The sequence below is a fragment of the Brassica napus genome, chromosome C8 (genome assembly GCF_020379485.1).
Source record: "Brassica napus cultivar Da-Ae chromosome C8, Da-Ae, whole genome shotgun sequence".
NCBI classification, from domain to species: domain Eukaryota; kingdom Viridiplantae; phylum Streptophyta; class Magnoliopsida; order Brassicales; family Brassicaceae; genus Brassica; species Brassica napus.
In genome coordinates, this window is record NC_063451.1 from 39,360,726 (window position 1) to 39,387,992 (window position 27,267).

General features: G+C 35.4%; 4 protein-coding genes and 1 long non-coding RNA gene across 6 annotated transcripts; 3 read left to right on the forward strand and 2 right to left on the reverse strand.

Annotated features, from left to right (window-relative positions):
• Positions 1–231: 231 nt before the first annotated feature.
• LOC111212434 (serine/threonine-protein kinase ZRK1-like) lies at positions 232–1,364 on the reverse strand. 2 transcript variants are annotated; one of them, XM_048764773.1, is made up of 2 exons: positions 683–1,364; positions 232–554 (listed from the first exon to the last, which is right to left on the reverse strand). In XM_048764773.1, exons 1-2 carry the CDS (start codon positions 1,362–1,364, stop codon positions 472–474), a joined length of 765 nt encoding a protein of 254 aa, XP_048620730.1. In that variant the 3' UTR covers positions 232–471. The 2 variants fall into 2 exon arrangements, with proteins under 2 accessions (XP_048620730.1, XP_022569696.2); XM_022713975.2 differs by having other exon boundaries at positions 232–1,364.
• Positions 1,365–1,571: 207 nt separating this feature from the next.
• LOC106371584 (serine/threonine-protein kinase ZRK4-like) lies at positions 1,572–2,758 on the forward strand. Its single transcript, XM_013811666.3, has one exon. It carries the CDS (start codon positions 1,572–1,574, stop codon positions 2,616–2,618), a length of 1,047 nt encoding a protein of 348 aa, XP_013667120.2. The 3' UTR covers positions 2,619–2,758.
• Positions 2,759–3,200: 442 nt separating this feature from the next.
• On the reverse strand, positions 3,201–6,860 carry LOC106376778 (transcription factor bHLH60-like). The gene is made up of 6 exons (XM_013816930.3): positions 6,048–6,860; positions 5,866–5,982; positions 5,714–5,779; positions 4,599–4,667; positions 4,407–4,478; positions 3,201–3,696 (listed from the first exon to the last, which is right to left on the reverse strand). Exons 1-6 carry the CDS (start codon positions 6,528–6,530, stop codon positions 3,439–3,441), a joined length of 1,065 nt encoding a protein of 354 aa, XP_013672384.1. The 5' UTR covers positions 6,531–6,860; the 3' UTR covers positions 3,201–3,438.
• A 5,137-nt stretch (positions 6,861–11,997) lies between these two features.
• LOC125591169 lies at positions 11,998–14,723 on the forward strand. Its single transcript, XR_007327151.1, has 2 exons — positions 11,998–13,940; positions 14,122–14,723. It is a non-coding gene; the product is annotated as an uncharacterized LOC125591169 (long non-coding RNA).
• Positions 14,724–23,200: 8,477 nt separating this feature from the next.
• Positions 23,201–25,270, forward strand: LOC106376867 (OVARIAN TUMOR DOMAIN-containing deubiquitinating enzyme 4). The gene is made up of 6 exons (XM_013817029.3): positions 23,201–23,419; positions 23,679–24,092; positions 24,188–24,309; positions 24,475–24,515; positions 24,635–24,733; positions 24,840–25,270. The coding sequence occupies exons 2-6, from the start codon at positions 23,681–23,683 to the stop codon at positions 25,015–25,017; spliced, it is 852 nt and encodes a 283-aa protein (XP_013672483.2). The 5' UTR covers positions 23,201–23,419; positions 23,679–23,680; the 3' UTR covers positions 25,018–25,270.
• The last annotated feature ends 1,997 nt before the right edge of the window (positions 25,271–27,267 follow it).

Here is a 27,267-nt window from a genome sequence, read left to right on the forward strand (position 1 = left end):
TTTTTTTTTTTGAATAATCAACATCCAATACGAAATAAATATTTTATAATTCAATTATTTTCCTTTTTGACTCCAGTTGTGTTCAGACGAAACTTTATCTTTGTAGCTTAATCCTGATAAACAGTTTCAACAAGAATCATCTCAAGCTGGTTGTTGAAGCATAGCTTCCTGCTTTCAGAACCTAAAGATAGATTCATATACCCTCTCTTTTTTTTGTGCTACAGATTCATATACCCTCTTTTAAGTCTTTTCTTAGTCAAAATGATGTTGTGCTCCAAACATATACTATAAAAGGCTAGGTAATCCAGCAATACACAATAACAGAACACAAAACCCTACTATGAGCATAACTTCAATTTTTAAATATGACCATCCTCAAGTGATCCTTGTTCTATTAGCTTAATCTCTTTTGCCACCAAGATCATCATTGGCCTATCTTCATTCCTCTCCTCACAGCATCTCAGTGCCAGGTCAAGAAACATTCTCATCTGACCAGGCTTCATGTCGTTCAAACCACCACCGAATACAACAGGCTCTCCTCTCTCCAGCAGATCCTTCACATATTCAAGAATATTAAATTCCGACCGGCCATTTGATTCAACCAAATGTGGTTGTCTTCCCATCAGAAGAACCAACATAAAGATTCCAAAACTAAACACATCTGAATAGGGTGTAAGTATACCCGTCGAGAAATAAATAGGATCTGTGTAACCGTACGTTCCAACCACCGGCTCTTCAATCCAACATTTACCCTCAGGGAGTGTCACAGCATGAGATAAATCAGTGAGCTTAGCCGTCCCATTCTTATCCAACAAAACATTCGCTGGTTTAATATTTCTATGTATAATGATTCTAGGGAAAGCCGTGTGAAGATACGTTATAGCAGTCGCAACCTCTCTAGCTATCTTTAAACGTGCATTCCACGGTAACAACAGCGCGTCCTCGCAACCAACACTACCTCGCTGGTTCAAAACTGTGTAGTCTAGGTCTTCAAGCACAACCACGGGACGAGGAAACTCGAGACAAGAACCGATGAGTTTGAGGAAACCAGTGTGATTACTTACCCGAGAAGACAAGACAATATCGTTGTAAGGCTCGTCTTCATACCATGGCTCTGTGAATCTCTTGATCACGTACGATCTGCCTTCGATGACCCCCTTGTACCAGGTGAAACATGATGAAGCATCAAGGATAGAACACTCGGCATCGAAGTGATCCGTAGCCTTGGAGATTTGGTCGGAAGAGAACATTCGGATAGGGTTTGATATGCCGTTGCAGTCAGCGATGAGTTGTTGAAGAAACACGGTTCCATTCTTGAGGAAGCAAGCTCTCTCCTTGTCCTTCTTCCTTCTCCAGAATTCCATAGCTGAGTTGATGCCTCAGATTGTAATCTATATGAGATACCGTTGACTACAAGTTAAAAGACTTTTACTTTGAATAATCAAATACGAAATTATATTGTTTTATATTTATTTATTTTCCTTTTGACACGTACGTTCCGACAAAACTTTTATCATTCAACCATCTTCATCTTGTCTCCGTAGTTTTTCTAAAGGTGTTGATCAGCAGATATGGACTGTTTGATCAACAAGTCAAAGAAGAAGAAACTCTCAGAAGCAAATCAACGGCTAAGATCGTTTCAAGAAAACGGTAAGATCCTCTTACAAGACCTCATCGAGCTTTGCAACGGCAAATCAAATCCAATCAAGACTTTCTCTGCTAACCAAATCATCCAAGCCACCGACAACTTCCACGAGAGCAATCACATGTTTCGCTTCGAGTTTATATACAGAGGTACGCTCGAAAACCGTCCTGTACTAATCAAGAGAGCTACATGGAAATTATACACATCTGATACACTAGCAAAGATCTGTCGTGACATAACCGTCTCGTCCATGGTGAGTGGTCACAAGAACTTTCTCAAGCTGTTAGGATGCTGTCTTGAGTTTGAGTATCCAGTCTTAGTATGCGAGTATGCAGAACGTATACCTTACAATACTCCAAACTTGGGAATGGTAATCAAGATGGCCAAAGAGATTGCTGTTGCGGTTTCTTACCTTCACACAGCGTTTCCAAGGACTATGATTCATATGGATATACAGCCTTCTAATATTTTCTTGGACTCGAACGGAACAGCAAAGCTAAGTGGGTTTTGTCTCTCTGTCTCAATCCCGGAAGGAGAGACGTTTGTTAAGGTCGATGCTGATAGAGTAGAAGGAGTTTTGGATTATTTAGAGTACAATTATGTGACGAGTGGTGTAGTGACTGAGAATACTGATGTTTTTAGTTTTGGAGTGCTGTTGCAAAATCTCTTGATTGGAAAGCGTGAAGTGGTTGATCGTTGCAAGGGTGATGAGAGTTTGTTTGAATACGAGCACAGTGTGTTGAACCTGAGGGTTTCAGATAGAGTGTGTAAGTTTGTGGAGGAGGGAAGAGTCGTTGAGATATTGGATCCACAAATGTTGGAAAGTATGGGTGATGATGAAACTGGAGAACAAGAGAGGCGGCAAATGGAAGCAGTTCTGATGCTCTCACTTAGATGCACTGGTCATAAAGGTGATGTTCCAAAGATGATGGAAGTGGCAAAAGAACTGAAAAGGATTGAGAGATGGACATAGAATAGGTGTTGTAAACTTTCTATTTATATGGTCAGGTTTATAATAATAAAAAGATATTGTAATAAATATCGATATTGTGGTAAATATTGTAATATTTAAAATCTTGAGGGTGAAAATAAAATATCCTCGGAGTAGGGCCATTACATTAGTTCATTTGGAAAGTTTAGGAAGCTCTTTCTTCAGGTTAAAATGTCATAGCTATGAATCAATCAGAGAAAAAAAAAGTCAGTTCGAGAAAGCTTAATCAGGAATAATAGAGGTATCTCAACAAAATCTCTTCCCTAATGGTTAGGTTCATAAGCATGTCTTTTGGAAGCATTAGTAGATCGCTAATGTTCTATGTCACTAGGTGTAGAGGGAAGGAATGAGATCATCTTCTTCTTCTTCTAGAGTCTCTAGTGTTTATGTCAAACATTTCAGTGAGGCGTCCCAATCTACAAGTGAGAGATTATAACATTCAAGAAACATAAGTTTCGTCTCATTTGAGTCTCAGACTGTAATTACATGTGCGTCAATATTCTTCTTGCCAGTTTTAGTTTTGAACATTTAATCGTCCTTCATGGAGTTTTAACACTTTCCCCATGATTGAAATAATAATATTCCGACTGAGAAGTAGCACATACATATTCTAAATGTCTACATTGTGGAAATCTGGTAAAAAAAAAAAAGAAATAAATCATATACCAGTTTTGTCTCTCTGAATCAAATACTTCTTTAACAGATAGCTAATTCTTATATAAATCTATAATTTATATATATATATATATATATGTGGAGAATGCGAGACAAGCTTATATACACATTCATAATCTACTGCTACTCACAGCTCCATTTTGACCTGGTTTGGGTGCAAACTAGCAGAACCCACCATCAAACTGCTGTGTCCATTGCCCTGATCTTGATCCTCTTCTCTTCCCCAAGCCGGCTGGTTCAATCCATCATAAGGCCATTGTTGCGGTGGTAGTGGTAGTTGTTGCAGTTGCCGGTGATGAAAGGATTGTTCAGTCTCGGTGACTTGATGAGGCCAAGCTAGCTGCATTGCTGTACCACTAAAGCTCCCATCCATTAAAGAACCATTCTGCAAAATAAATGAAACCAAACCAAGAAAAGATATCAGCTCAGAGAATCATTCATTCATAGAGATCTTGATCTATAGTCAAAGAAGTCAGCTATTGTTATTATTATCCTAAAAAAGAACTAGGCTTAATGAGAGGGACCCTAGCTATTTATTGGGTATGTACAAGCTGTAGGAAGAAAGAGAGAGAGCATTTATTAACCTTGGTCCAAAACATCTTTGATGAGTAAGATTAAAGTCTCCTACTCTAGATAGAATCCACAGGTGTTTGATTGTGAGATTAGATAGATGAAAAGAAACAAGATGTTGGAAGAGACCCCCATAGATTATAACTGACGAATAAAATATTTTTTTCTTTCAAATCATCAAAGCTCATCAATATACAAACACATCCGACATAACTCACAGTAAGACACAGAACAATGGTGGTCCGAGTTTTGACCCACTAAAACTGTTTGTGTGTACTGTAATTTTGCCAGGTCCCAGAGTTCCATTCATAAGACTAGACGTTGATCTTCCTACGCCTTGCTCTAAATTGGTCTAAATTAATGTTTGTATCAATAAATACCCAAAATTTCTCCTTTTATAATATAAACTAGAAGCTATTCAAAGAGGTATGGTTTACTCAAATGAGAGACACATGCTATTGTTTTTTTTCTGTAGAAGAGTAATCAAGATGACCTAAGTATTGTGTGAGATTAGAAGATACTTACTTCTGAGGCTAATAAGGTGTCGAAATTGAAGTCTATTCTGGGGTTTACGGCAGCAAGTCTCATTGATAGCATCTGTGGAAAAAAAACAAGTTAAAAACTTTGATGAGATTGTTTTGAGTTGACCTTTTGGCTGTGTCCTTTCAAGGCTATATATAGGTAGAAAGAACAAAACTGGAACACGGAAATTCTCACCTCCACTTGACGTTGTAAAGACTGGACATGGTTAATGATCTCATCCAGCACCAACGCAGTACCTTGAATCTGCAAGTCAAAGACATTTGCTTTTTACACACCAACAAACAAGAGTTCCTTCCTAAGCAGCTACTATGTCTTAAGGAGGATGGCTCTTTAAATCTAAATGGCATCTCCAATCACAATCAAACTTTTATCACTTTCAAAAAAGTAATCAGTACTCTAGTGGTTCATGGAACAATCAATCAATCAAGTCCTCACAGCGCAACCAATAAAAATGTTACAAAAGGCTGATGTTAGCATAACATCATCTCCACTAATCTCACCAATAATTGCTGCTAACTTCTATTGATTTTAAATTTACTTGTCTGGGGGAGGAGGAGCGTCACATCCATGTTTCCAAACTAATTAGGTATGTGGGACTCAAACACAATATCAACTTTTAGTAAAGGATCCTTTGCTTTAATCGTTCTTCTAATAAGGAGTCATTGTCAATTTTTCCTTGATAGATACCCAACGTGTTAGAGACGATACTACCCCCCCCCCCCCCCCCCCCCCCCCCCCCCCCCCCCCACCTTCCCATTAGAAAGCTTCCAACTTTCTCTTCCCACTTATCAATGGACCCCAAACACAAACACACACTTTGATCTTGATCTTTCCATCAATATCTGTCCCCTAAACCCATAACCTTAATGGCGCATTACAGCTAGCATCCCCTCACTTTCACTTATAGACTAATCGATCAAGCTCAATGAACAAAATACTTTGAGAAGTGGAAAAAAGATTTCGACTAAAAGCCATCTCCAATCACTTCCGTGTGACTAGTTTAACCTTAAAGCTAAGAGTGTACCCTTTGAGATACCTCTCCCCACAGAAATAATAAAGTTAAGATCCTTAAGGTCACTTTGGCACATCAGAAACCACTTTTCTTCATTAAAAAGCAATTAATTAATCAACTTTTTGGGTTGATTAATTAACAAAAAAGAAACTAAAATCATCAAAAACTATACAATATTCTTACTTTTTACAGTGAATCTATTAAGTTAATATTATGTCGTTAAGCACAAATGAAGACCTAATGATTAATTAACAAGTCATTATCTAGAGAGACAAACCTTATCACAGCCTGGGACCAGTTCCTGTAGCAGCTTCATTCGTGCATTAATCTTCTCCCTTCTTGCCTATAATCCAAATATTAATAATCCATTAGCGATTAATTTAATTAATCAACTGATTAAGACCAAAAGTGTGTGAGAAGCTGAGTTACTCGTTCTGCTAAGCTATGGCTATCCGTTGCTTGACCGCGGCGAGCTCTAACGTGAACATAAGGCAGCTTCTCGTTCTCTTCAGAGCTTTTGTTCTTCTTCTTCGTTGAGCCTTTCACCTAGACATGTTAAGGGACACGTGTCAATCACTGGCTTGAATCAAATGTTAACAAAATTGTCTCACCTTCTTGTCGAGTTCTTTCCTCTTGCCACATCGATTGTTCTCCAAACGCTGAGATGAATCCGTCTCACCAGGCTCGGTCTTGACTCTATCGGAGTTAGAAGGCACCGAGCTCGTCGTGGTAGTCTCACCGGACACATTTCCGTTTTGCTGCTGCTGCTGCTCATTGGCCATCACCGAGAAGCGAGCCGCTCGCTCCATGAGGAATGAGTTAGAAGGAAAAGTCAATGCTCCGTAAGCGTGAAGCGGCGGCGGTGGAGAGACATCTAAACCGATTCCGGCGACGGCCGCCGCCGCCGCTTGAGAAGAAGAAGACAGCGAAGGATCGGTGAAATGAAGAAGCTCCACGGCTTGTGTAGGCGGAAGCTCAAGCAACGCCGTGAAACCACCGTCGCCGCCGCCGATATGAAGCGATTCGAGCCCTGGTGGTTCCCGGCACGGCCCAACGGCGGCGGATCTAGCTCCGAAGGCTCCGGTCAGATCCATAAACGGTGGAATCTCAGAGAAACCCCTTAAGGAGAGAGAGAGAGAGAGAGAGAGACTTGAGGAGATAAAGAATTGACTTTTGTCAGTTAGTGAGCATATCGCGGCGAAGAAGGTGCATCAATGGCGGTCAAAGAGTCTGACTTGAGAAACCTTTCCTATCTCTTTCTCTCTCTCTAACAGAACTTCCAGAAGTTGTTTTGTAAGAGAGAGAGACCTGTCTTTCTCTGTCTTGTCTGAGAGAAAAAGGAAGAAGCTTTATTTACTCCATAGCCATTTGAAGTAGGACGAAAGCAACGTTAGCTGTGGAAGTGCGTCGGTTAAATAAAAAAAAAAAAAAAAAGAGAGAGAAATCAATTTTTGGTTTTTGTATTTACGGTACGGTTTCTTTTTAGACCATTTTTGCTGGATCCCAATGGATATTAGTTGGGCCTTTTGGGCTTTATCTGATAACTTTTATTTTTTTACCTCTGATTATCCCTAATTTTTTAGTACATGATTTTTATAACAATTAAAATTTTGTAATTATTGCATAGTATTACTGTAGATAATAATTTATTGGACGGACATGCCTGGGACGGATCCGGATATTCGAGAAATTCGGGGTATCCGGATTCAGGCTTCGTGAATTTAATATCTGGATCTAGATTCGTGGTTTCCGGATATCCGGATTTCAGATATTCGTCCCGATATTCTATTATCCGGATCCGGATTCGTAAAAATAATTAAAAAAATATTTTTTAAAAAAATATAATACATAAATCAAATATTTATAAATATATTTATATATGTCTATAATATTGTAAAAACTAAAATATAATATTATAAGATTAATTCATGTATAAATATTAATAAATCAAATATAAATATTAATGAAATTTAAAATTTTAATCTGTTTTAAAAATACGAATCCAGATATGGATATCCAGACCTAAAAATTAAGATATCCAGATTCGGATTCAGTTTGGACGGATCCAAGATTTTACTATCCGGATTCGGATCCGAGCACCCCAGATATCCTATTTTTAGAGCGCATCTCATATCGAATTCGGATTTCGGATAATAAGTCTCTACCTTACGTACCACCATAGAGCGGTATATTTTAAATCCAATTGAGTTATTCTGCCCACAGGACCAGCCTGCCCGGCTCTGACCTCTATCTTTTATTCAAATAAAATAGGCCGAAAAATAAAATCAATAATGCGTCCTACTCATCTATAAATATTATTATATGTAGTTATGCCATAAATTGGGGATATATAAAATTATCTTTTCATGGATACCGATTTCAGTGTGAATGAAATTTTTACGAACTTTAAAAAAATATTCATTCCGTTTTAGAAAGATAAATATTTTAATTTATATACTAGATTTTGATCCGCGTTTTGAAAGCGCGGAATATTTTTCGTTGAAAATTTTATTAATACATTTATTTGTTCACTAGTATGTTTAGGCACGTGCGTTCAATTTTCAGTTCAACTGTAATTTGTTTTTTTTTTCGATTTCGGTTGTGATTTTGCTTTTTTCGAATTAAAAAATATAGGGACCGTTCGATTATTTGTGAATTTAGGTTTGGTTTCAGATTAATTAGTTTAGCTCTCAATTTGATTGGGATAAAATATTAAAAACTCGATAAAGTTTCGAGTTTAATTTGGTGCTGATTCGTTACCTATTTTTTGGATAATACAGTTAAAAATCACATTTTGTATTTTTAGAACAAAATTGGCTAAATTTAAATATTTAACATATAATATTCTGTGATTTCGTTGTATCGAGAAATCTGTATCTTACATAATAATATTTCTTATCTTTTATAAATCTATTTATATTGAAGTTGATTTTAATAATGAAAATAAATTATATTTAAAACTCTTACAATATATAATAACTTCACGAAAACTATCAAGATTTTTATTTTAAAATTAACTTTTATAATACAAAATAAGAACCCTTTTAAAATTAATTCATAAAAATAATTATTTTTAATAAGAACAAAATTATCCATGTTTATGTTAACGAATATAAAAAAGTAAAAACTGAGCTTTAAAGCCTATTGGATCAAAAATTACATGAAGGGTTACTGGTAAATTGAGCTTACAAATCAACGACCAACATTTGTTTTCTATAACCCAACCCAAAACAAGTTTAAGTATCTTTAAACCGACAAAAGTGAATGCTTAGCTTTTAGGAGAAAATTGGGGAGAAAGTTGGAGGATCTTCTCTTTATTATCAAATATCTCTATCTTTTAAGATTATTATTCGGAAAATTCAGTAACCATGTCAAACAGAATATATTCTCTGCGTGTTCATCAAGTTAATTTAGTTAAATCGGAAAATCTTGTTTCTATATATTATCTTTTGAATTTATTGTATGTAGCAATTACGAAAAATGGATGTTATAGAGAATATTTTTGGAATTTATTTGATTTGAATCCGAAAATCTATGAGTTTCTATTTATTACGTTTTATATTTATATTTATATACAAAATTTGGTAAATATAAATATTTAATTATTTAAATATTATTGGCTGTTTAAAAGGTCAATAACATTTAAAACCAATGATTTCGAAATATGCTAACCCTATACTATAATAGTATAATTAATATTGTTGAAAGATAATATTTAATATATTTGGGCAACTTCATATAAGAAAATTATAAAGAAGACATAGACATTATAATAAACTCCAATTTATTTGGTATAGTTTTTTGGACAATGGGTTTTTGACGGTGTTAATAGGGTTTGAATAGAGTTAGAGTTTGAATAGAGTTTTAGGGTATAGGGTTCGAACACAAACGAATATAGATGAGTTAGTCAACATACACGAAATGGGCTTAAAAACGATGGATAAATTGTTTAAATTATTGGACTGTTTTGTTTAGTTGGACAGAAACATGCTACTTTCTAATTTGTTGGGCTTTTAATTTCTGAAAACCATTAAAAATAATTGAAAAAGGTAATGGAAATTTTTGTAATTAATTGGAAAAGTCAGGGGCATAATCCTAAGAAGGATTCTGCTTTAATAGTATAGATATAATAAAATGTTTAAAATTTAATCATCAATGTATTATTTTAGTTAATTATTTCTAATAAAATTTAAACAATGTAATTTCAATAAATGTCATTTTAAAACTTTTTTATGATTTACCATTAAATAAAGTATTAAAATGTAAAATGTCTTTCTTTTTGAAATATATTTTTTCTAAATGTAAAATTTTGAAACGAAAGAGTAAAAGAGTAAAATATTTGGAAGCCCACTTAGTTCAACGGTTTGACTAATGGTTCATTAATGTTTCTACATCAGCAGGTCGAGGTTTCAATTCCCGGAGAAAGCGATTTATTAAATAATTATGCATGCTACGAAAGAAAGGCTTACAAGGGATCTTCAACATGGTGCAAGTAAACTCGGCCAAGCGTGATCTTCGTAGAACGGCTGAAGTGATGCAGTTAGGCGTAGATCCTTGTAAGGCAAATAGTATTGTCGGTTGTCGAATCGTCTGTGTAATATTTCTCATAATTGTAATATCATAATAAATCAGCCATAAAATAGTTTTGTTGAGTTTTTAAATTAGAAGAATAATTTTACAATAATAAGTCTAACTACTTTTCTTTTAGCATATAGCCCCTGTTAAAACTGTAATTATACCTCCCGAGAAGAAAAACTGTAATTACCTGAGTCTTTGGATGATTGCCGCAAGATTTAGCCTAAGTTCTGAAGTTTTATGGACTAGTAGTTGATATTAAATGTGAGCTTGTAACTAAACCGAAGATAGAACTATTTAAAAAGCAAACGAGCTTAAAGTATTTTTTATTAATTAACTAAAAAGATATAGATTCGTAAGTTTGTACATCTCATTTAGATATATATATATATAATTATGATGTAATTTAACTTTCTTGTAAAATGTATACTCATTCTAAGATAACTTGAATATTTGATGATAAATCTTAAAATCCACTTTAAAATATGGTATTAGGATTCTATAAAATGAATAATAATAAAATTACTATGAATGAATGTAGACGGTTGCTTCTCTCTCTCTTCTCACCGTTCTCTCTCTCTGGATCTTTCACGGGAGAAGAAGAGATGAGAAGCTTCACTTTCGATTCAATCTTATGATTGAATCGATCCTTTTGGGTGTAAATATTTTCGATTTGCGGATCGATTTTGTGTTTTCGCAAGGCGAATTCTCTTCGCTAAGGCGATTTAGTTTCGCATAAAGCGATTTTGATGTGTAGCAGTTTCATCCAAATCGAACTGTTTATCAATCTTATCTTTCTTCGATTTGAGTTGAAACATAAATAAACCTTTTAGATCGGTTCTTCTCCTCTGTTTTTACTTAATATACCGTCTGATTAAGAAGTTTATTTTCTCTTATTAGTTAGATATGCTCAGGTTTTGATTCGGAGATGGTGTCATCCTTTGTTTCGAGTTCGAGCAAAGTCTCCACGATGATCAAAACCTCAGATTTGGAACGTGCTCTGAAGATTCAAGGTTGAATCCAGATGAGTCAGAGCTACCTTAAGGGCTAGCGTTCTGACAAGATTCTATTTTTGATTCTACTGAAGCTTTTCCCTGGATAAACTCTAGCAATTGGAGAAGACGATCTTGACATCGACGGCGATTGGAGGTATGAAGAACGTACAAGCAGCCTCAAACAAGTTTCGAGATGAAGATCGGCGAGTTTTCCGGCGAGGTTCCGGCACCGCCTTTTTCTTTCACGGATTGGAAGAGATGAAGCCACGAGTTGACCACGTGTTCAACATGCAATCTATCATTATCTTTAAGATTTGGACTTCATTTGGGCTAGATTGTATTCTGAGACTGTTTGTAAGAATGCCCCTTTGGGCTTCGTTTAATGAAAACGAAAGTTGACAAAAAAAAAAAAAAAAAAAAAAAGAATGTAGACGGTTGACTAATTATGAAAAGTATTTTTTTTATTGATAAGGCATGAAGATATATTCATAGAGAATTCAAGAGTATTGATAAACAATGGAGATAAAAAGTATTAAGAGTATAAGTTAGCTATCAAAGAATTTGAATCCTTTTGTTATTGTCTTTGATCTTTTTTTTTATAGATCTAATCTCTAGGAGTAAAAAAACTCTCTCGCGACAGAAGAACCCTAAGAAAGAGCCACCGTCTTCTGATCTGCTGCTCCGGCGGTTGGTGTTTCTCACCGCCGTCGGGAACGGTTCCGCTACGTCTCTTTATTCGTCGTCTTAGTTTGAATTAAGGCATCTCAACATCGTTTAGGCGTGGCTTCAGATCTGGTTTAGGGAGAGTTGTCACGGATATACTCTGGTCTGCAATCGGATGGAGAACCAAGGGTTGGTGGCCTCATCGACTTCTCTGTGATGGCCGTGAGCCAGTCTGTCGGAATCCGGCGTCAGTGAAGTCTGCTGTTCAAGCTTCCTTTCAAGGTTATCATGTTTTCTGGTCGCACCTACGATGTTGTGCGTATGTTAGTGTACTGGTCTTTAGTTTTAGGTTGGTTTGCTATTTGAATCTGAGACCTTGTCGGATTTGGACTGCTTGGAGAGGTTGTCGGGTTTGCTCATCACTTTCTCTCCTTGCTTGGGATATTTCTTCAGCTTCGAATCTGTTTTCTGGTGCGCGGTATGCAGGTCTAAACCGCCTATAATGTGGGTGGCTACTTCTTCCATCAGATTTGGTGAAATATTCTTCATAAGGTTTCGGTGATGTAGTGTTTTCGAAGGCCTTCTCTTTGTCCCTTGACGTCCTTGTCTACGATTATCTTAGCTTTGGCTTGTGTTCTAACGTTTGATTGTTAACAAGATTTCTTTGACTTTCTGGAGTGTGGTGGTCTTAAGCATTGATGGCTAGTGTCTTCATAGTGCCTTCGGTTAGGATCCCCTTGCCTTCATCTATGGTATTGACATCTATCCTCTGTGGCGTCATGTTGCTTACCGGGATTCGTATGCGGTAAGGCCTTGCTCGACCTGTGGTTTATTGGAGTATTGTCTTTGTGAAGCAATGATGCTGTGAAGTTGTGATGTTCCTTGGTTTTTAACTGACGGGTTCTCCGGATTTCTTGGTAAGGAATTGGGAAGCTAGCTTTAGCTCAATCACGATTGGTCTTTGAGTAGTTTGATTGTAAACTGAGTTCTTCTTCGTCGGATGCTCGGGTGGAGATCAGTTATCTTGTGGCTTCCCTCAGTTGAAGCTTGTTCTTGAGTGGCTGGTGCTCGTAGTTCCGTATCGGAACTGTTGTTGGAGCTTTGCTATCACCCCAATAATTTAGACCATCATCGCTTTCTCTCTCATTCCGGCTTCCATCATCGTGGCTTCTCATTCTTGATACTTGTTTTTAACTCCAAAAGTTTCTTCTGGTCTTGTTCCCTTCTAGATTTAAGTCTTCTCAGTTGTTGTCTTGGTCCTTTTCTTGATTCCAAATAGTAATGTCTACTATGCTGGCTGTTGGCTCTGGAAAGGTTTTCATACCTTTGCGAGCTTTGTGTACTTCCCGTTTAAGTTTTAATATTAATCCACCAGATGACAAAAAAAAAATCTCTAGGAGTAGGTCGGAACAGCAACGTGATCTCCAACGAGTATCATGTGTCTTTATAGTCGTCTCATCCTATTCAAACTTAAGGGGGTGTATTGAAAGAAAGATTCGAAGAGATTGTGGGATTTGGTTAAAACCCCTTGTTATTCAACTAATAATTTTCAGAAAAAGTTTCAAATCATGTGTTATTCAATAAGGAGTTTGTGCAAAGTTATCAAACCTCACTTAAAATCATCTATTATTCAATTAATCATTTATAAAAACTGTATGAAATCAACTGTTATTCAAAGCTAAACAGTATTTACAAAAGAAAATTGTGAAAAAGGATTTGAAGAGACTTTACATCATTTTATAGTTAAAAACATCTTCGTTAGAATAACATCTCTATAGGTGGCAATTGAAGAGAAATAAAAAAAAACATTCTTGAGGAGTACTGTCGTTCATCTCTCTGTTCGATTTATTTCTTCCTGAAATCTTTCACCACCATTAATTTACAGTAGATAAATTGATGGTTTGAGCTGACACCTTGGATCACACCGAGCTGCTTTTTTCTCTACCTGGAATCTCATAAACGATGAACCAGTTCTTTAAAATTCTTCTTTAGCCATCTCTCTTGTTTTTCCTCCCAGTCTATAAATGGGTGGCCTTCACAAGTTGAATTAGTGATAAATTTATGAGATTTATTAATCTCATATTTCATTTTCATCTAGGGATTAATGAAAGATGGGAACTAAACTGTTTTGTTAAACCGAATCAAGTCGGAGATTTCATACATAGAGCAGTATATGATGCAAGACATGGCTTCTTGAGCAGTATATGATGCAAAACAAGGACCACGATCGGTTGGGGTTTGGATAGAAGCATGAGTTCAGCTTGCTTGAAGGTAAGCTAAAAATTCAGTTTTTTCAATTGACTTTAATGTTTGATAACACTATTGGATTCTTGAACTGGAGAGACAGAGACGTAACTTCCATTGCTTGGAAGTATACTACTATTAGTTCTAATCCTACATGGTGGGGTTTTTATTGGAGCATTGTTGACTAGCTTTTCTCTTTGTATCTAAGGAGGAAGGCGTATATGAAGTTACTCGAGAGAGTTTACAAGCAGAGTGATGTTTCTCAGTTCGGTTGAAGCTTTGACTTCTGTAATCTTTGATATATGTCTACTTCGCACCAAACATGCCATTTACTCTCTGTTTCTGTTGTTATATTAAATCATGAGCTACCTTTATCTACCAGCCTACATAGAAACTGGATAGCCTCAGCCATTATCTGGTCCGGTTGTTCTTTCTTTGAAAACTTGAAATAGAGAAACAGTGGGTTCCTTGTAACATTGTTCATGCTTCTAGATTGTTTTTTTTATGAACTCTTAATGCTATAAAGTGCATCATTTGTCTATGCATCTACACTGTTTCGAGAACGTTTTAACATTAATTAGAAGGAATATGACGTGGTATAGGTTCCGGAACAAGTGGTGGATGTATCAGTAGTGATGCCGACAGAGAAGCTGCCACTGCACATAGCTTTGCTAGTTCTTTAAACTTGGAGGAGAGGAAGAATTTACTACCTCTCCATCTTTAAAATAGTAGTGCTAGTAACTCTTGTTTTGTTTTTGACTCATTCTGTATATTAGTATTGGACTGTTGGTAATATATATATATTAATATGCTAGTAGTGGCCAAAACCTTAATTTCTATATGCATATAAGGTAGAGAGACCATAGGTAGAAAGACCTAAAAGCAAAGTATGCAGGCATAAAATATATTGACGAGAACTAGTATACTCAAATCACCTAAACCACTCTAGAATTTATAAGAAATCTTTTCAAACCACCTATAAATTTTGTATTTTTAAAGTTTCATCAAAATCGTCTGATTAACTTCAAAACTCGCCCACTAAAATTAAAACACCCCAAAGTCTTCTAAAACTTCTGGTCCAATACACTCCCCTTAGCTATGCTAATGTAATGTGAAAAAATATTCAGATGATATGGATCTTAAAAGATGCTTTGACATTTGTTACGTTATGGTTTGAATGTATTAGCTTGGCGTGAAATGAATCACCCCTTAGCTCATAAAGGGCTTCGATAACATTGTAGGCTTATCGTCCTTTTCAGATTTTAATGACGTTGGACCAGATTCATAAACTTGGTTTAAAGTAGAATGAAACCCGCCTCCAACGTTTGACTTCCAAAATCTTGACCACTAAATTTAAAAATTGTAATCATCATATCAATATTGTCACTAATTTAAATAATCTTTTATTAGTATATTTAAAATATAATTTATTTTGCTTCCAAAATTATATTTTCTAAAATTGTTGTTTAAAAGATATCGTCCTTTTTAATGTACTTTTATTAGATAATGTTAATTGTAAATTCTAAAAGAAATTATATTTATTAATTTAATTGGCTTTAAATTATATATAATAGATAATTATGTAAAACAATTCACACATACATTCTAAAAACAGATCATATAGCTGACATATTTTAATTATGGAAAACAGGTGAGGAAACTCAGATAACCAACGCTAAATCCCAAAAGAAACATTTGAATTAATAAGTCGAACATTTATTTGTATCACAATCTAGCAGTTGATACACTAGTGTATCTTACCGCTGGTGTTTATTTTATAAGAAGAGAAATTAAATATTGTGAACTTGGAGAATTGTTAACAATCTTAAATCGATTTCATCACCTTGTTGTAAGGTTGGGTGTAGTAGTAAAGTTTCAATCAAAGAGGGAAGGTACATACAGTCGTTTTGGGCATTTCTAATTTGGAAACGTTACTTACTCTCCAACATCCATTGCCCCTTTAGGTTGATGTGTAGAGTTTGTAGCCTATCTTTAACCAACCAAACTCGTACGTATTACATACACATATTTACGCATTATTCTATATTTATGAAATATATGGAAGCATACGGCACTATTTATGTTTTTAGACAATTGAATCAATAGAATATGAAATATGCTACAATCTTCATCAACGGATTGTTCAGAAAGTTTAGAGTACTTATCAAAAATGAATATTTCTCGAAACGTGATAGCCCGTATGAATATAATAAGCAGTAGTTTTTTGCTAGACTATAATAAGCAGCTTTTACTATATCAACAATCATTTTAAGCTAATTTCTCTTTTCTAATATCATATCGTAAACCCTTTTTATAAAAATTAATCTTATAATACAAATGAAAAGCTTGCATGATTTTTGTGTGCATAATACTCTTTAACAGATCACAACATTTGCAGATCGTGGTCTAGTTAAAATGATGGATATAAACGAGACCACAAATATTTACAACTTTGATTTATCATATGGTATTACTATTATAAGAAATATTGTATAAACGACTTTTCAACCAACAATTTTACATGTTTTATAATGATACTCATCTAACTACTTCACTCCAAGATCTTATGAGGATCTATGTTTTATCAGTTTTATTTTGCACCATGTTAAAAATATATTTGAGTTTTTCCATTAATCTGACATAATTGTTTAATAAATAGTTTTCTGGAATTTGAAATCCAATTTTTTTTTGGTAAAGAAACATTAATAATTCATAAGTCAAATTATCGAGTTGAGTGAGTTTTGACAACCACAAAGATTTTGATTAGTATTTGTGACAAATGAGAACAAAAAAATGCTTAGCAGATATAAGAACATTAGTTTATAAGTAACAATTACTATAAAGCTGTTCGTTTCACCATCTGTAATCTCCATCCAAATGATCCATCTGTATGATCTATTCAGATAATTCATTCAGATTTTTGGGACTGTTTGTTTGTCCATCCAGATGATTCATCTAAATGAATTTTATGTTTGTTTCTTTATTTTCATTTCCATCCAAATGAGTTTAGTAAATAAATTACCAAAATATCATTGTCTTGATTTAATCATATGTTAAAATTTACTACAATAATAACTTCTAATAAACAAAAATATTGATAAACAAGTATTTGAAAAAAAAACTTTAGAGTTTCAAAGTAAAAGAGTATTAATAATAAACCGACTGTAACTTCGGTTTTGGCGGAAAATGATTTTTTCGGTTTTGACAGAAAACGAGATTTTTTTGATTTTGGCGGGAAAATACAATTTTTGGTTTTGGCGAGAAAAGACATTTTGCGGTTTTGACGGGAAAACGAGATTTTTTCGGTTTAAGCGGGAAAACGCGTTTTTCGGTTTTGGCGGAAAAACGAGACTTTTTGCTTTGGCGGGAAAATACAATTTTCAGTTTTGGCGAGAAAACACGTTTTGTGGTTTTGGTGGGAAACACGTTTTTGTGGTTTTGGCGGGAAAACGAGATTTTTGGTTTTGGCGGGAAAACAAGATTTTTCGGTTTTGGCAGGAAAACGACAATTTTTGGTTTTGGCGAGAAAACACGTTTTACGATTTGGGCGGGAAAACGCGTTTTAGCGTTTTTGCATTTTTAGAATGAAAACGCGTTTTTGTAGTTTTGGCATGAAAACACGTTTTTCGGGTTTCGCGGAAAATGCATTTTGGCGGGAAAATATGTTTTTGCGGTTTTCACGAGAATCAATTTTGGCGGGAAATGCATTTTGATGAGAAAGCGCATTCTCGATTTTGGTGGAAAACGTATTTTTGTGTTTTGGCAGAAAAATGTGTTTTTGGGTTTTGGCGTGAAAACACGTTTTTGTGATTTTGGCATGAAAACACGTTTTTACGGGAAAACACGTTTTTGCAATTTTGGCGGAAAAACACGTTTTTGCAATTTTGTGCGGAAATGCATTTATAGTGTTTTGGCGTGAAAAATTCGATTTTAGGTTTTCGCGAGAAAATGTGTTTTTGTGGTTTTGTCAGTTTACGTATGTGACAAAATGATATTATGTTTGTAATTTGTGAATTACATCAGGGGCATAATAGACATTATACCATATTGAATAAATCATCTTCATCCAAATGGTCCAAATTGGATCAGCTGAATGAACTTTAAAATTAAGCCTAAATTTCCGAAAGTCATCTGGATGATCCATCCGAATGAGTTGCACTTTTAGTGCCTAAACGAACAAAACTCCCATCTCCATCCGGATGGAAAAACGGAAAAACGAACAAGTCCTATATCATTAGTTGCATGGATGATGGATCAATAATTTGGCAAGGGATAGTTTTGATCAAAAAAAAAATATTGGTAAGGGATAGTAAAACCTATAAAATTGGCCGGCGCGTCTGCGCGTTTGCCATCGCCGGAGTCCCTCATATCACCGGAGAAGCTGGGGGTCGCCGTCTCCACTCGCCTTCTCTTTCCCCCGCCTTGTCTAAGCTTTGGTGGTCCGGGATCCATCATCGGCGACTCTACCGCTGGAGGGAAGACGCGGTCGCAAGAGGAGTGGGTTTGGTGGGCCTGTCGTATGGTCAATTGTGATACGGTTCCCGGGAGACAGAGGCTTGTACAGATCTGTCGACGCCGGTTTTATCTCCGAGGGGTGGAGGCTTCGACAGCTCCGCCGTCGTCGGTCAAATTTCCGGGATGTGAAGGTATGTTCTTCCTTACGTCGCCGGCTGTGGTGGTCCGTTACTTTGGACTTTGGTTCCTTTATGTGTGTGAGCTGTTTGGCTCGCGGTTAAGTGGGTATAATTGGATCTTGGATCTCAATCGGATGAGGAATCGTTGACATCGGTATATTCTCTCCGAGTAGAAGAAGGAAAAGCTTCGATGATAGCTGTGCTTCTAGTCGGGAGCTCTGCATGTTTTGAGTTCCGGCGAAGCTAAGGGCAAAAGTGTGGTGTTTCTCCGCCGCTTGTCCAAAGTGTTTGGTGGTGCAAAGTCGGAGATGATCTCACGTGGTCGATGAATTCTCCGGCGTGAAGACTTGGCTGCGGAGAACAACTACAGAGGTGTGGAGGCTCTGCAGGTTAGGAGCTCCGCCGAAAAATGGTGTCGGTGGCCGTCTCGATTCGGCGCGACTAGGGAGAACTGCCCGCGTTTGTGTATTGGGCCGGTTGGGCCGTGCTTTCCCTTTTGGCTTCGGCCTGTTCGTTGTAATTGCCCGGTTTGTATTATGGGCTTTTGTTTCAGTACGCTTGCACTTGGGCTTCGGCCATGGGCTTGGCCCGTTTCCTTTTTAATAAAATTATCGACGGAAAAAAAAGAAGTAAAACCTATAAAATTTTACTGGGTATATAAACTTGAATATGGACGAAGAAGATACAGCCTCTAACTTTTTAGTGGTATATGTTTACACACGTAAGGTTCGTAGTAGCCATGATATATACAAGTATGTATATGTATAAATTTTGACACAGTGTTCGATACTAATACCGTGACATGTATTAGTAAATACGTGACAGGTAACGAGTGATGCAAAATAAAACACTTATACCAATCATTGTCCAGATGATAGTTTTGTTGTACTCAACTGATGCTCACATGACTGTAGTGATCTGTAAATTCAGTTAAGATCGAAACTCCACTTTCAAATGTATTAGTTGTACGTAAGATACAGCTTTTTAGCATTACTTTGATCATTTATTTTGCAAATATACGGTGTATCTTCTGTCTAATCACTAATTAGAAAGACAAACCTTTTTGAGTAAAACTGAAAGGAGTATCCCAAATATCTTACCCACTCTCCGAATTCACAAAGTCCCTTCATAGTTTTTTTTATATGCTATATTGGCTGATTCTGTCGATTTTGGTAAGAATGCACAGTGCACTTAGTGTTATAAGATTTTTTCTGGAAGGATCACCATACTGTTTAACGTGAATTTGAAATGTTTCCAATTAATGACATAGGATTTCAAGTGTGGATACTGTGGTGTGCTGTTGGCCCTCCGTCGTCGCGGCTGAGTGGTTCTATGGTTTTCGTCTACGGTGAACCGACTCTGCGCAGACTCTGCGCAGCCTTCTCCTCGTCACCATTCATGGTACCTGGAAGCGTTTGTAAGGAACCTTTGTTGATGCTTGTTGCTTTAGTGATAGATCAAAGTGTTGTTCTGTTGATCAATCTTCATAGTTTTTTTTTTATATTTTTTGCAGTCTTTTTCATCTGAATGGTTTGGGGATGATTAGCAAGTGTTGTAGCTTTTATTTTTTGGCTTTAGGATAATAGTTGTAGATTTTATTGTTGTAGCTGTAGATTAATTATTTCCAGAGCACTAAATATAAAGCTCTAGAAAAATTGATTTTCAAAGCTATTTTATTTTTTATTTTAGTTTTTATTGCCGTAGCTTTTATTTTTTTCTTAAAGTACGATTGGTAAACTAAATTGGATGTAGAAAACAAATGAGCCGTGGAAAGCATTCACACCACTTACCAATCACCCCAGTTGCACATGAGATTGCAATTCCTTTCCTTGTAATCAAACCTTCGTTACCATGTTTACCCTTTTAGCAAAAAAAAATAAAATTACTAGACTATTTCCATCGTTTATAAGACCATCTTTATCCGGGTCTTTAATGAGGGGGTTTAAGCTAAATGATAGATTAAAAAAAAAAGAAAAAGGGAAATTAGAATTAGCGACGTCTCTTAATTAGGCTTGAGAAGAGACGCCTCTTGATGCCACGTGTTGGTCTGCTAAACAGTTTGGGAGAAGAAAACGATGGGGTGAGAAAATCAGTTTCGAGGCGTGGGCAAAATTCTCGTGTGCTCTCGTCGTCTCGGTGAAGCAAATCTCCGGTCCTCTCCTCCTCTACGACGATCGTGTGTATCGGTGGGTCTCCTCCTCGAGGACGAATCAAATCGTTGGTGGTTCTCCTCCTCGACCAAATATCGAATCGACTGTTGCTCTCCTCCTCGACGACGACGAATCAAATCGTCGGTGGCTCTTCTCATCGACGAGGAATCAAATCATCGGTGGCTTTTGTCGAGGAGGAAGCATTCGTATGTTGCTGCTCCTCAAATCGAAAGGTTAAGATATCTTAATTTTTTTTTTCAATCCTTCAATTAGCTCAATCGAATCGAAAGGAAAGCTTGATGCATGTGTTGTTCTTGTTTGTCTAGATTAAGACCTCAAAAGTAACAGAGATGGTGTGATTGAGGAGCATGACTTGCAAGTGAAGCGTTTAGAAGACAAGATAACACAATTAATCAGACTTGTGTTGTTGCTTCCTCAGGCATTGCCTTTAGCGGTAATACAAACAAAAACCCATCTCAAGAATCAAGCTTTGTGTTCTTTTCTTGATTTACGATTTGTTCATATTCAGAGAAAATCTTTTGAGGTCTTAATATTTATTTTCGTTAGGTTGGTTGGTATCATGATCAGGATTTTTGACATTGAACATTGCACATGTTATAGATTTTTGACATTGAACATTGCACAATTGTTGATATAAATCCTTTAATTCTATCTGAAATGTTTCTGTCTTTTGGTCTTAATATAGATGGATCAGGAGAGAAGAGGAAGGTTCGTCATCAACAAGGACGAGAAAATCAATACAGGTAACACATTTGTCTTTGGTTAGGTTTGAATTCCGGTAATAAATGATGGTGGTTAGTGTTAGATTAGGTTAGGTTTGAATTCCCGTAATAAATGATGCTGGTTAGTGTTAGATTAGGATTGAATTCTCGGTAATAAATAGATAGAATTCGATGTTCATATTGTAGATAGATGTCAACTCTTTGTGATGAATGTTGTAGATATGTGTCATCTCTTTGTGGATCTCACGTATTCTACAGATATGCCTACAAATATCGCCAATATGATGGGAGTTCGAACTAGAATTCGTGATAGACACATGCATCAACAACTGAAAGATGATTTGGTTGAACATGTATGTTTTAAATTTGGACGTGATGAAGACAACAACTGAACTCCGATGCTTCTTTCAAATTATTATCGTTTATTTTCCTAATCTTTGTTTTTATGTTTTTATTTAAAAATCTATGTTTAAAATGTTATCTTTTAATATGTTTTACTTAATAAAAAATGTTAAGTTTAATAAAAAAATGTTTAATGATTTTTTTTTAAGATCCCTAAATTAAGAACCTTGCAATGGACCACTAAAATGTGTGGTTTCTTAATCTTGTCTCTTATTTCACTTTTTGTTATTAAATGCATTAAAAAGTAATAAGAACCTCTTATACGAGTTTTTGCAATAATCATGCTCTAATGGCCTCAACATATCTAGTTGGAACCAGCTCTTGCAACATGCGTGGGCCCAGAAGACAAGGACCAAACAATATGGCCCTTACGATAATGACCCCAAAAATGACAATCCCCTGTGAACCCCGACGCCAGAGGGCGTAGTAACGGGTTCCACTAAACAAGTTGCACGGCCAGTTATGTGTTGGATCTAAATAGGCCGCGAAAACGAGAGATCTAGATGGGCCCAGCTCACTCATTGCTTGCCAGTGTCCTTTGTGTGTACCACAAACGGGCAAGCTGTTAGCGGTACACTGACTGCAATGCTGGCCGGTTTAAGAAAAAAATTGTGACGCGACTAGCTTTTTGTTGGATTACGAGATATTAATATGTGAGTCGTTTAGACTTTTCTCCACTATTGTTTCAAAAATGTATTAAATTGTTTTCGAAACAGCAAGACTTCAACTCGTGACCTTATAAAAAAAAGATGAATTTATTATTCTTTGAATTTTATATCAATTATATTAATTTTTTTGTTAAATTTTTGGCACAGAGATGTTATTCTATTCTTCTCATTTCTTCAGATTTATTTAAAATATAAAAATGTTTTCTATCTATTTTGATGAAAACTAATTGAACAAAAATAATATTTTTCTCTGTATATTCAAATTTTCATAATTATTTTATTTTCGTTTGATATAGTAGAAATGGAAACTCAAGAAGAAAAAAATATCTTAAAACAAAAATGACTAGTCTCTCTCTCTTATCCTCTCACCTTCGACCCTCTTCATATCTTAAGCGAGGCTATTAGCTTAAGTTGTTGTTTTCCGTGTCTTAATTTTCTCGTATCTCTGTAGTTTAATTATGTTTTTCTGACTCCAGATTATGGCTCCAGAAGAAACGTGTTCTTTGCCGGATTAGTTGTTTAAATATTAATTTATGGATGGAAAAAAAAAAAAATAGAAATCGAAACTTAAATTATTATTTTATTGTACCGTATTTCCCAAACTATTTGAATCCAGGTGAAAGATATGCCATTAACCACAGAGCCACAGCCCAATAAAAGGCCCAATACTCGGCCCAAGAGAGCTAGTGATGAGATCGAGTAAAGCGATTGTTCGGTGCCTGCAACAGACGACGATGCTTATCGCGTCTCTCGACTTGTGTTCTACAAGTTTGCTTCATCGCATCACCAGTTAAAGATTTGAGACCGTGCACTAGAAGAATCAAAATTTTCAGCTTTGTTCAATCAAACATTGGTTTCTTACTTTTGTCGGAAAAATCCGAGTGAGTTGCAGTTAACACCCTTCTTCAGGTATACTTTGCTTAACGACCTTGCAATCCTCTGTTTCACTCTTCTCACGTGTTCTTCTCCCGATTCTTCACGCGTACGCAACTGTTATCATTCTTTCTGCGTTCATTCAGATCCCAGCCTTCCTCTGTTTTATCGAATTGCCTATTGATAATTTTATTGCTTTCTCGGTTCTTGAAGTAGATTTTGCTAAGTAATGAAAAAAAAAAAAAAATCAATTCTCGAAGTTGATTTTGCTATAAGAGTCTTGCTCTTTGTGTAGGTATGATGAGTTGTTATACTCCGATCACAACATGTTCTAGGAATGTTATCTACATCAAGAGGCAATTAGGCACTCACCTCTCTCAGGGATCATGCAAGTTCCGAACTTACAGTCTTTCTTCAGGGGTATCGGTATCTAATAGACAACCTTATAGCTGGTCGGTATTGATTAATCGATCGACCGTTGATGGTCCTAAAGGAAAAAAGCTTGAAGCTTCTTTCTTGAGCCCTGAGGCGAAAATGTCCAACATGAGAAACATGTATTGGTGTTCAAGATTTGCTTATACAGGTGTGATTGTCAGCTTGCTTGTTTGTTGTTCTTCAACTCCTCAATCAGCACATTCAGACGCTTCGTGGGGTAAAGATTGTGATCACAACAACGGGAAGAGAGTCTACAAAGATTACTCTGTCATTGGTAAGTGTATGATAGTATCACATTTGGTGACTTTATATTTCTTTTCTTTTTTGTTTTGACATTTGTTAAACTGGAAAATTGTAATTGATTTGTAGGTATACCTGGAGATGGTAGATGTTTGTTTCGTTCTGTGGCTCATGGGTTTTGTTTACGCTCTGGTAAAATGGCTCCAAGCGAGAAGGCACAGAGAGAACTCGCTGATGCGTTACGTGCAAGAGTAAGTGAATATGGTTTAAGTGTTTTTATTTATCATTCTCTTGCAACAGAAAAAAAAAACGTTGAATTGAGAGTCATATGGGTTTGTTTGGTCTCTGTGATTCAACGGTCTTTATGTTACATTTATCATGATATTTACATTAATGAGTTATCTTGATTGTGATAGGTTGCTGAGGAATTTATCAATAGAAGAGAAGAAACAGAATGGTTAGTTTTTTTTCTTATTGCATCATTTTCTTCAGCCATTGATTCATGGACTGGTTACTATTGGTGTTACTGAGATCATAACATTTTATGCACCTACTCAATTTGATGTTTCTCATCAGGTTTGTAGAAGGAGATTTTGACACGTACGTCAAACAAATTCAGAAGCCTCATGTGTGGGGAGGTGAACCTGAACTCTTCATGGCTTCACATGTCCTCCAGTAACTTCCTCTCCTCCTTTTCTTTTATGTTCCGTGATTGTTAAAACAATCTCCAAAAGATTGTTGTCTTTTGTTAGAAACATGAACTTGCTTTTCATGATCACAGGATGCCAATCACAGTGTATATGAAGGACGAAAAGGCTGGAGGATTGATAACTATAGCAGAATATGGTCAAGAATACGGTAAAGAAGATCCAATACGGGTCTTATACCATGGTTTTAGTCACTACGACGCCCTCTTGATACACGAGAGTAAAGCTCCAACTCACAAGTCCAAACTATAGCGATGCCAAAAGCATGGAAAGTTCTTGTTTTTGAATCGGAATGTGTATGCATTGGCGGAAATAACCTCCAGAAAGGTTAGTTGTTGCCGACAGCAAGTGGGGATCGTCACATGCATCTTTGTGTTGGTAACTTTTGTCAGGTGGTAATGATTTTATCTTATCTTTTTCTGACTTAACCACAATCTATATAGATAGACATGTCTTGTAGAATTTTGCACTTTATACTTTTAAATTTGAATAAATTTTCAAATAATACGGTTGTTCAAATCATAGCTTGTGTGCCACACATTGTCAAATCGTGATAACACAAAGTTCTCAATGTTTGTGGGAACTCCTGAAAATATGGTCAGTATGCTAGATAGTGTTGTTGGTAACTCTGTTTTGGCTGTAATGAAACGGTTAAAAAGCTGAATACTATTGCTATCAATTCTATATTAAACGAAAATCAAATAAACTCAAGGCCACCTCCGAGTGTGAGAAATAGAATTATATAAAAATTTACATAGTTTCTTTTACTTTTAACGGTTAATGTAATGTGAAGTGAAACAGGTTTATTTTTTGTGAATGTTGTCTATTGTGATTCTTCTATGTGGGTTGATAAAAATAAATGATTCGTCTGTGTGCTTGATAATTTAGTGTTCCACATTGTTCACTTCTCATGGCTTGCGACATTTGAAGTAGTGAATTTTTAGTGATAACCCGATAATTAATAAGAAAGATATTGTTATAGATTATTTGAATTATTTATCAATCAATGTACAACAACAAAGATATCCACTACCAAGAAGATATTTCACACATTTACCAATAGTCCCTGGTGGGAACTCAGGATCTTCACATGGAACTTTACAGTCGGCAGCGGTGTTACACTTACCTCTGAAATTACACTCATTTATCGTATTTGCTATTCATAAGAAAAAAAATGACTATTAATCATTTAGAACATCCATTACTGATAAGATATTCTTAGAGTATCTAAAACAAAAAAGTAAATAATATTTTAATTTTTAAATTAAAGTCTAATCTAAAAACAAAAGACAAACCAATAGATGAAACACACATTAATTAGCATTTGGGGTTCTAACGAGGTTCTAGAAAATTCCAAATGCAGAACTTTTCTTTAGAAAGTTTCATCTTTTTCTTTTATTTTTTCTTTTTAAATTATTTTTAATTGGTGAGATATCCATTGAAAATCTACCAATGGACATGCTCATAGTTAATTATAATTTAATCTACAAAATATGTGTCAGTAATTTTTGTATTTTATAAAAAAAATTGTGTTTACTAGAAACTAGTGTAGAATAAATAATAACGGTTGACAGCAAAAAAAGAATAAATAATAACGTTAATCTATAACAAAATAAAGTGAGAAGAAACATAAGTAAAATATTTACCTTCTGATTGAGAAGTAAATAGGAGAAAACATGCCATGAGCAGAACGACAAGTTGAACCTTTGATAAAGCCATTTGGTTGGAATGATTTTTAAAAACAGTTCGTGAAAACAAAGGAAGCATGTGGATCCTTAAATATACATACATATCGAATTAGTCAAATTTCTTGTATATTCGTATAAAAATGATTTAATGTGTTGGAATGTGGCATCAAAATTCTATAAAAAAAGGTTTGGTCAAATCACAAAGTCAAATTTTTAAATTTTCCTTTAAAAAATATATTCTTAATAATGTATAAAAATAAGATAAAACATTAGAAAATGTCATTCAATGATGAATTTAAATAAAATTTATGTTTGTAAATTGATGATGAGTGCATCTTATATGTCCTTTATAGCCTTATGTCACACATTGTCAAATCATCATTGTACAAATTACAAGGTTTTTAATGTTTGTGTATGTCTGGATAGATATTCATATAGTTTCAGTATCTCAAGCTTTTCACAATTTACACCCTCTTTTTGGTAATTTATATAGATATATTTTGTTATGTGCTTGATATTTTTAATTTGAATCAATTTTAAGTAATATACTTGTTTCCAATAATAGTTTGTGTGAAAACCAAATTTTATTGTTTGTGGAGATTTGAGATTTGGTAACTATATGAAGTGGAGATTTGGTATAGTTATATGTGGAGATTTGACAATGTGTCCTTTATAGCCTTATGAGATTTGTGGAGATTTGGTAACTATATGAAGTGATTATCAAATTACTCAATCGTAATAATACAAAGTTGTCACTGTTTGTGGAGATTTGAGATTTGTGGAGATTTGAGATAGAATGTTCAGTGTGATATGT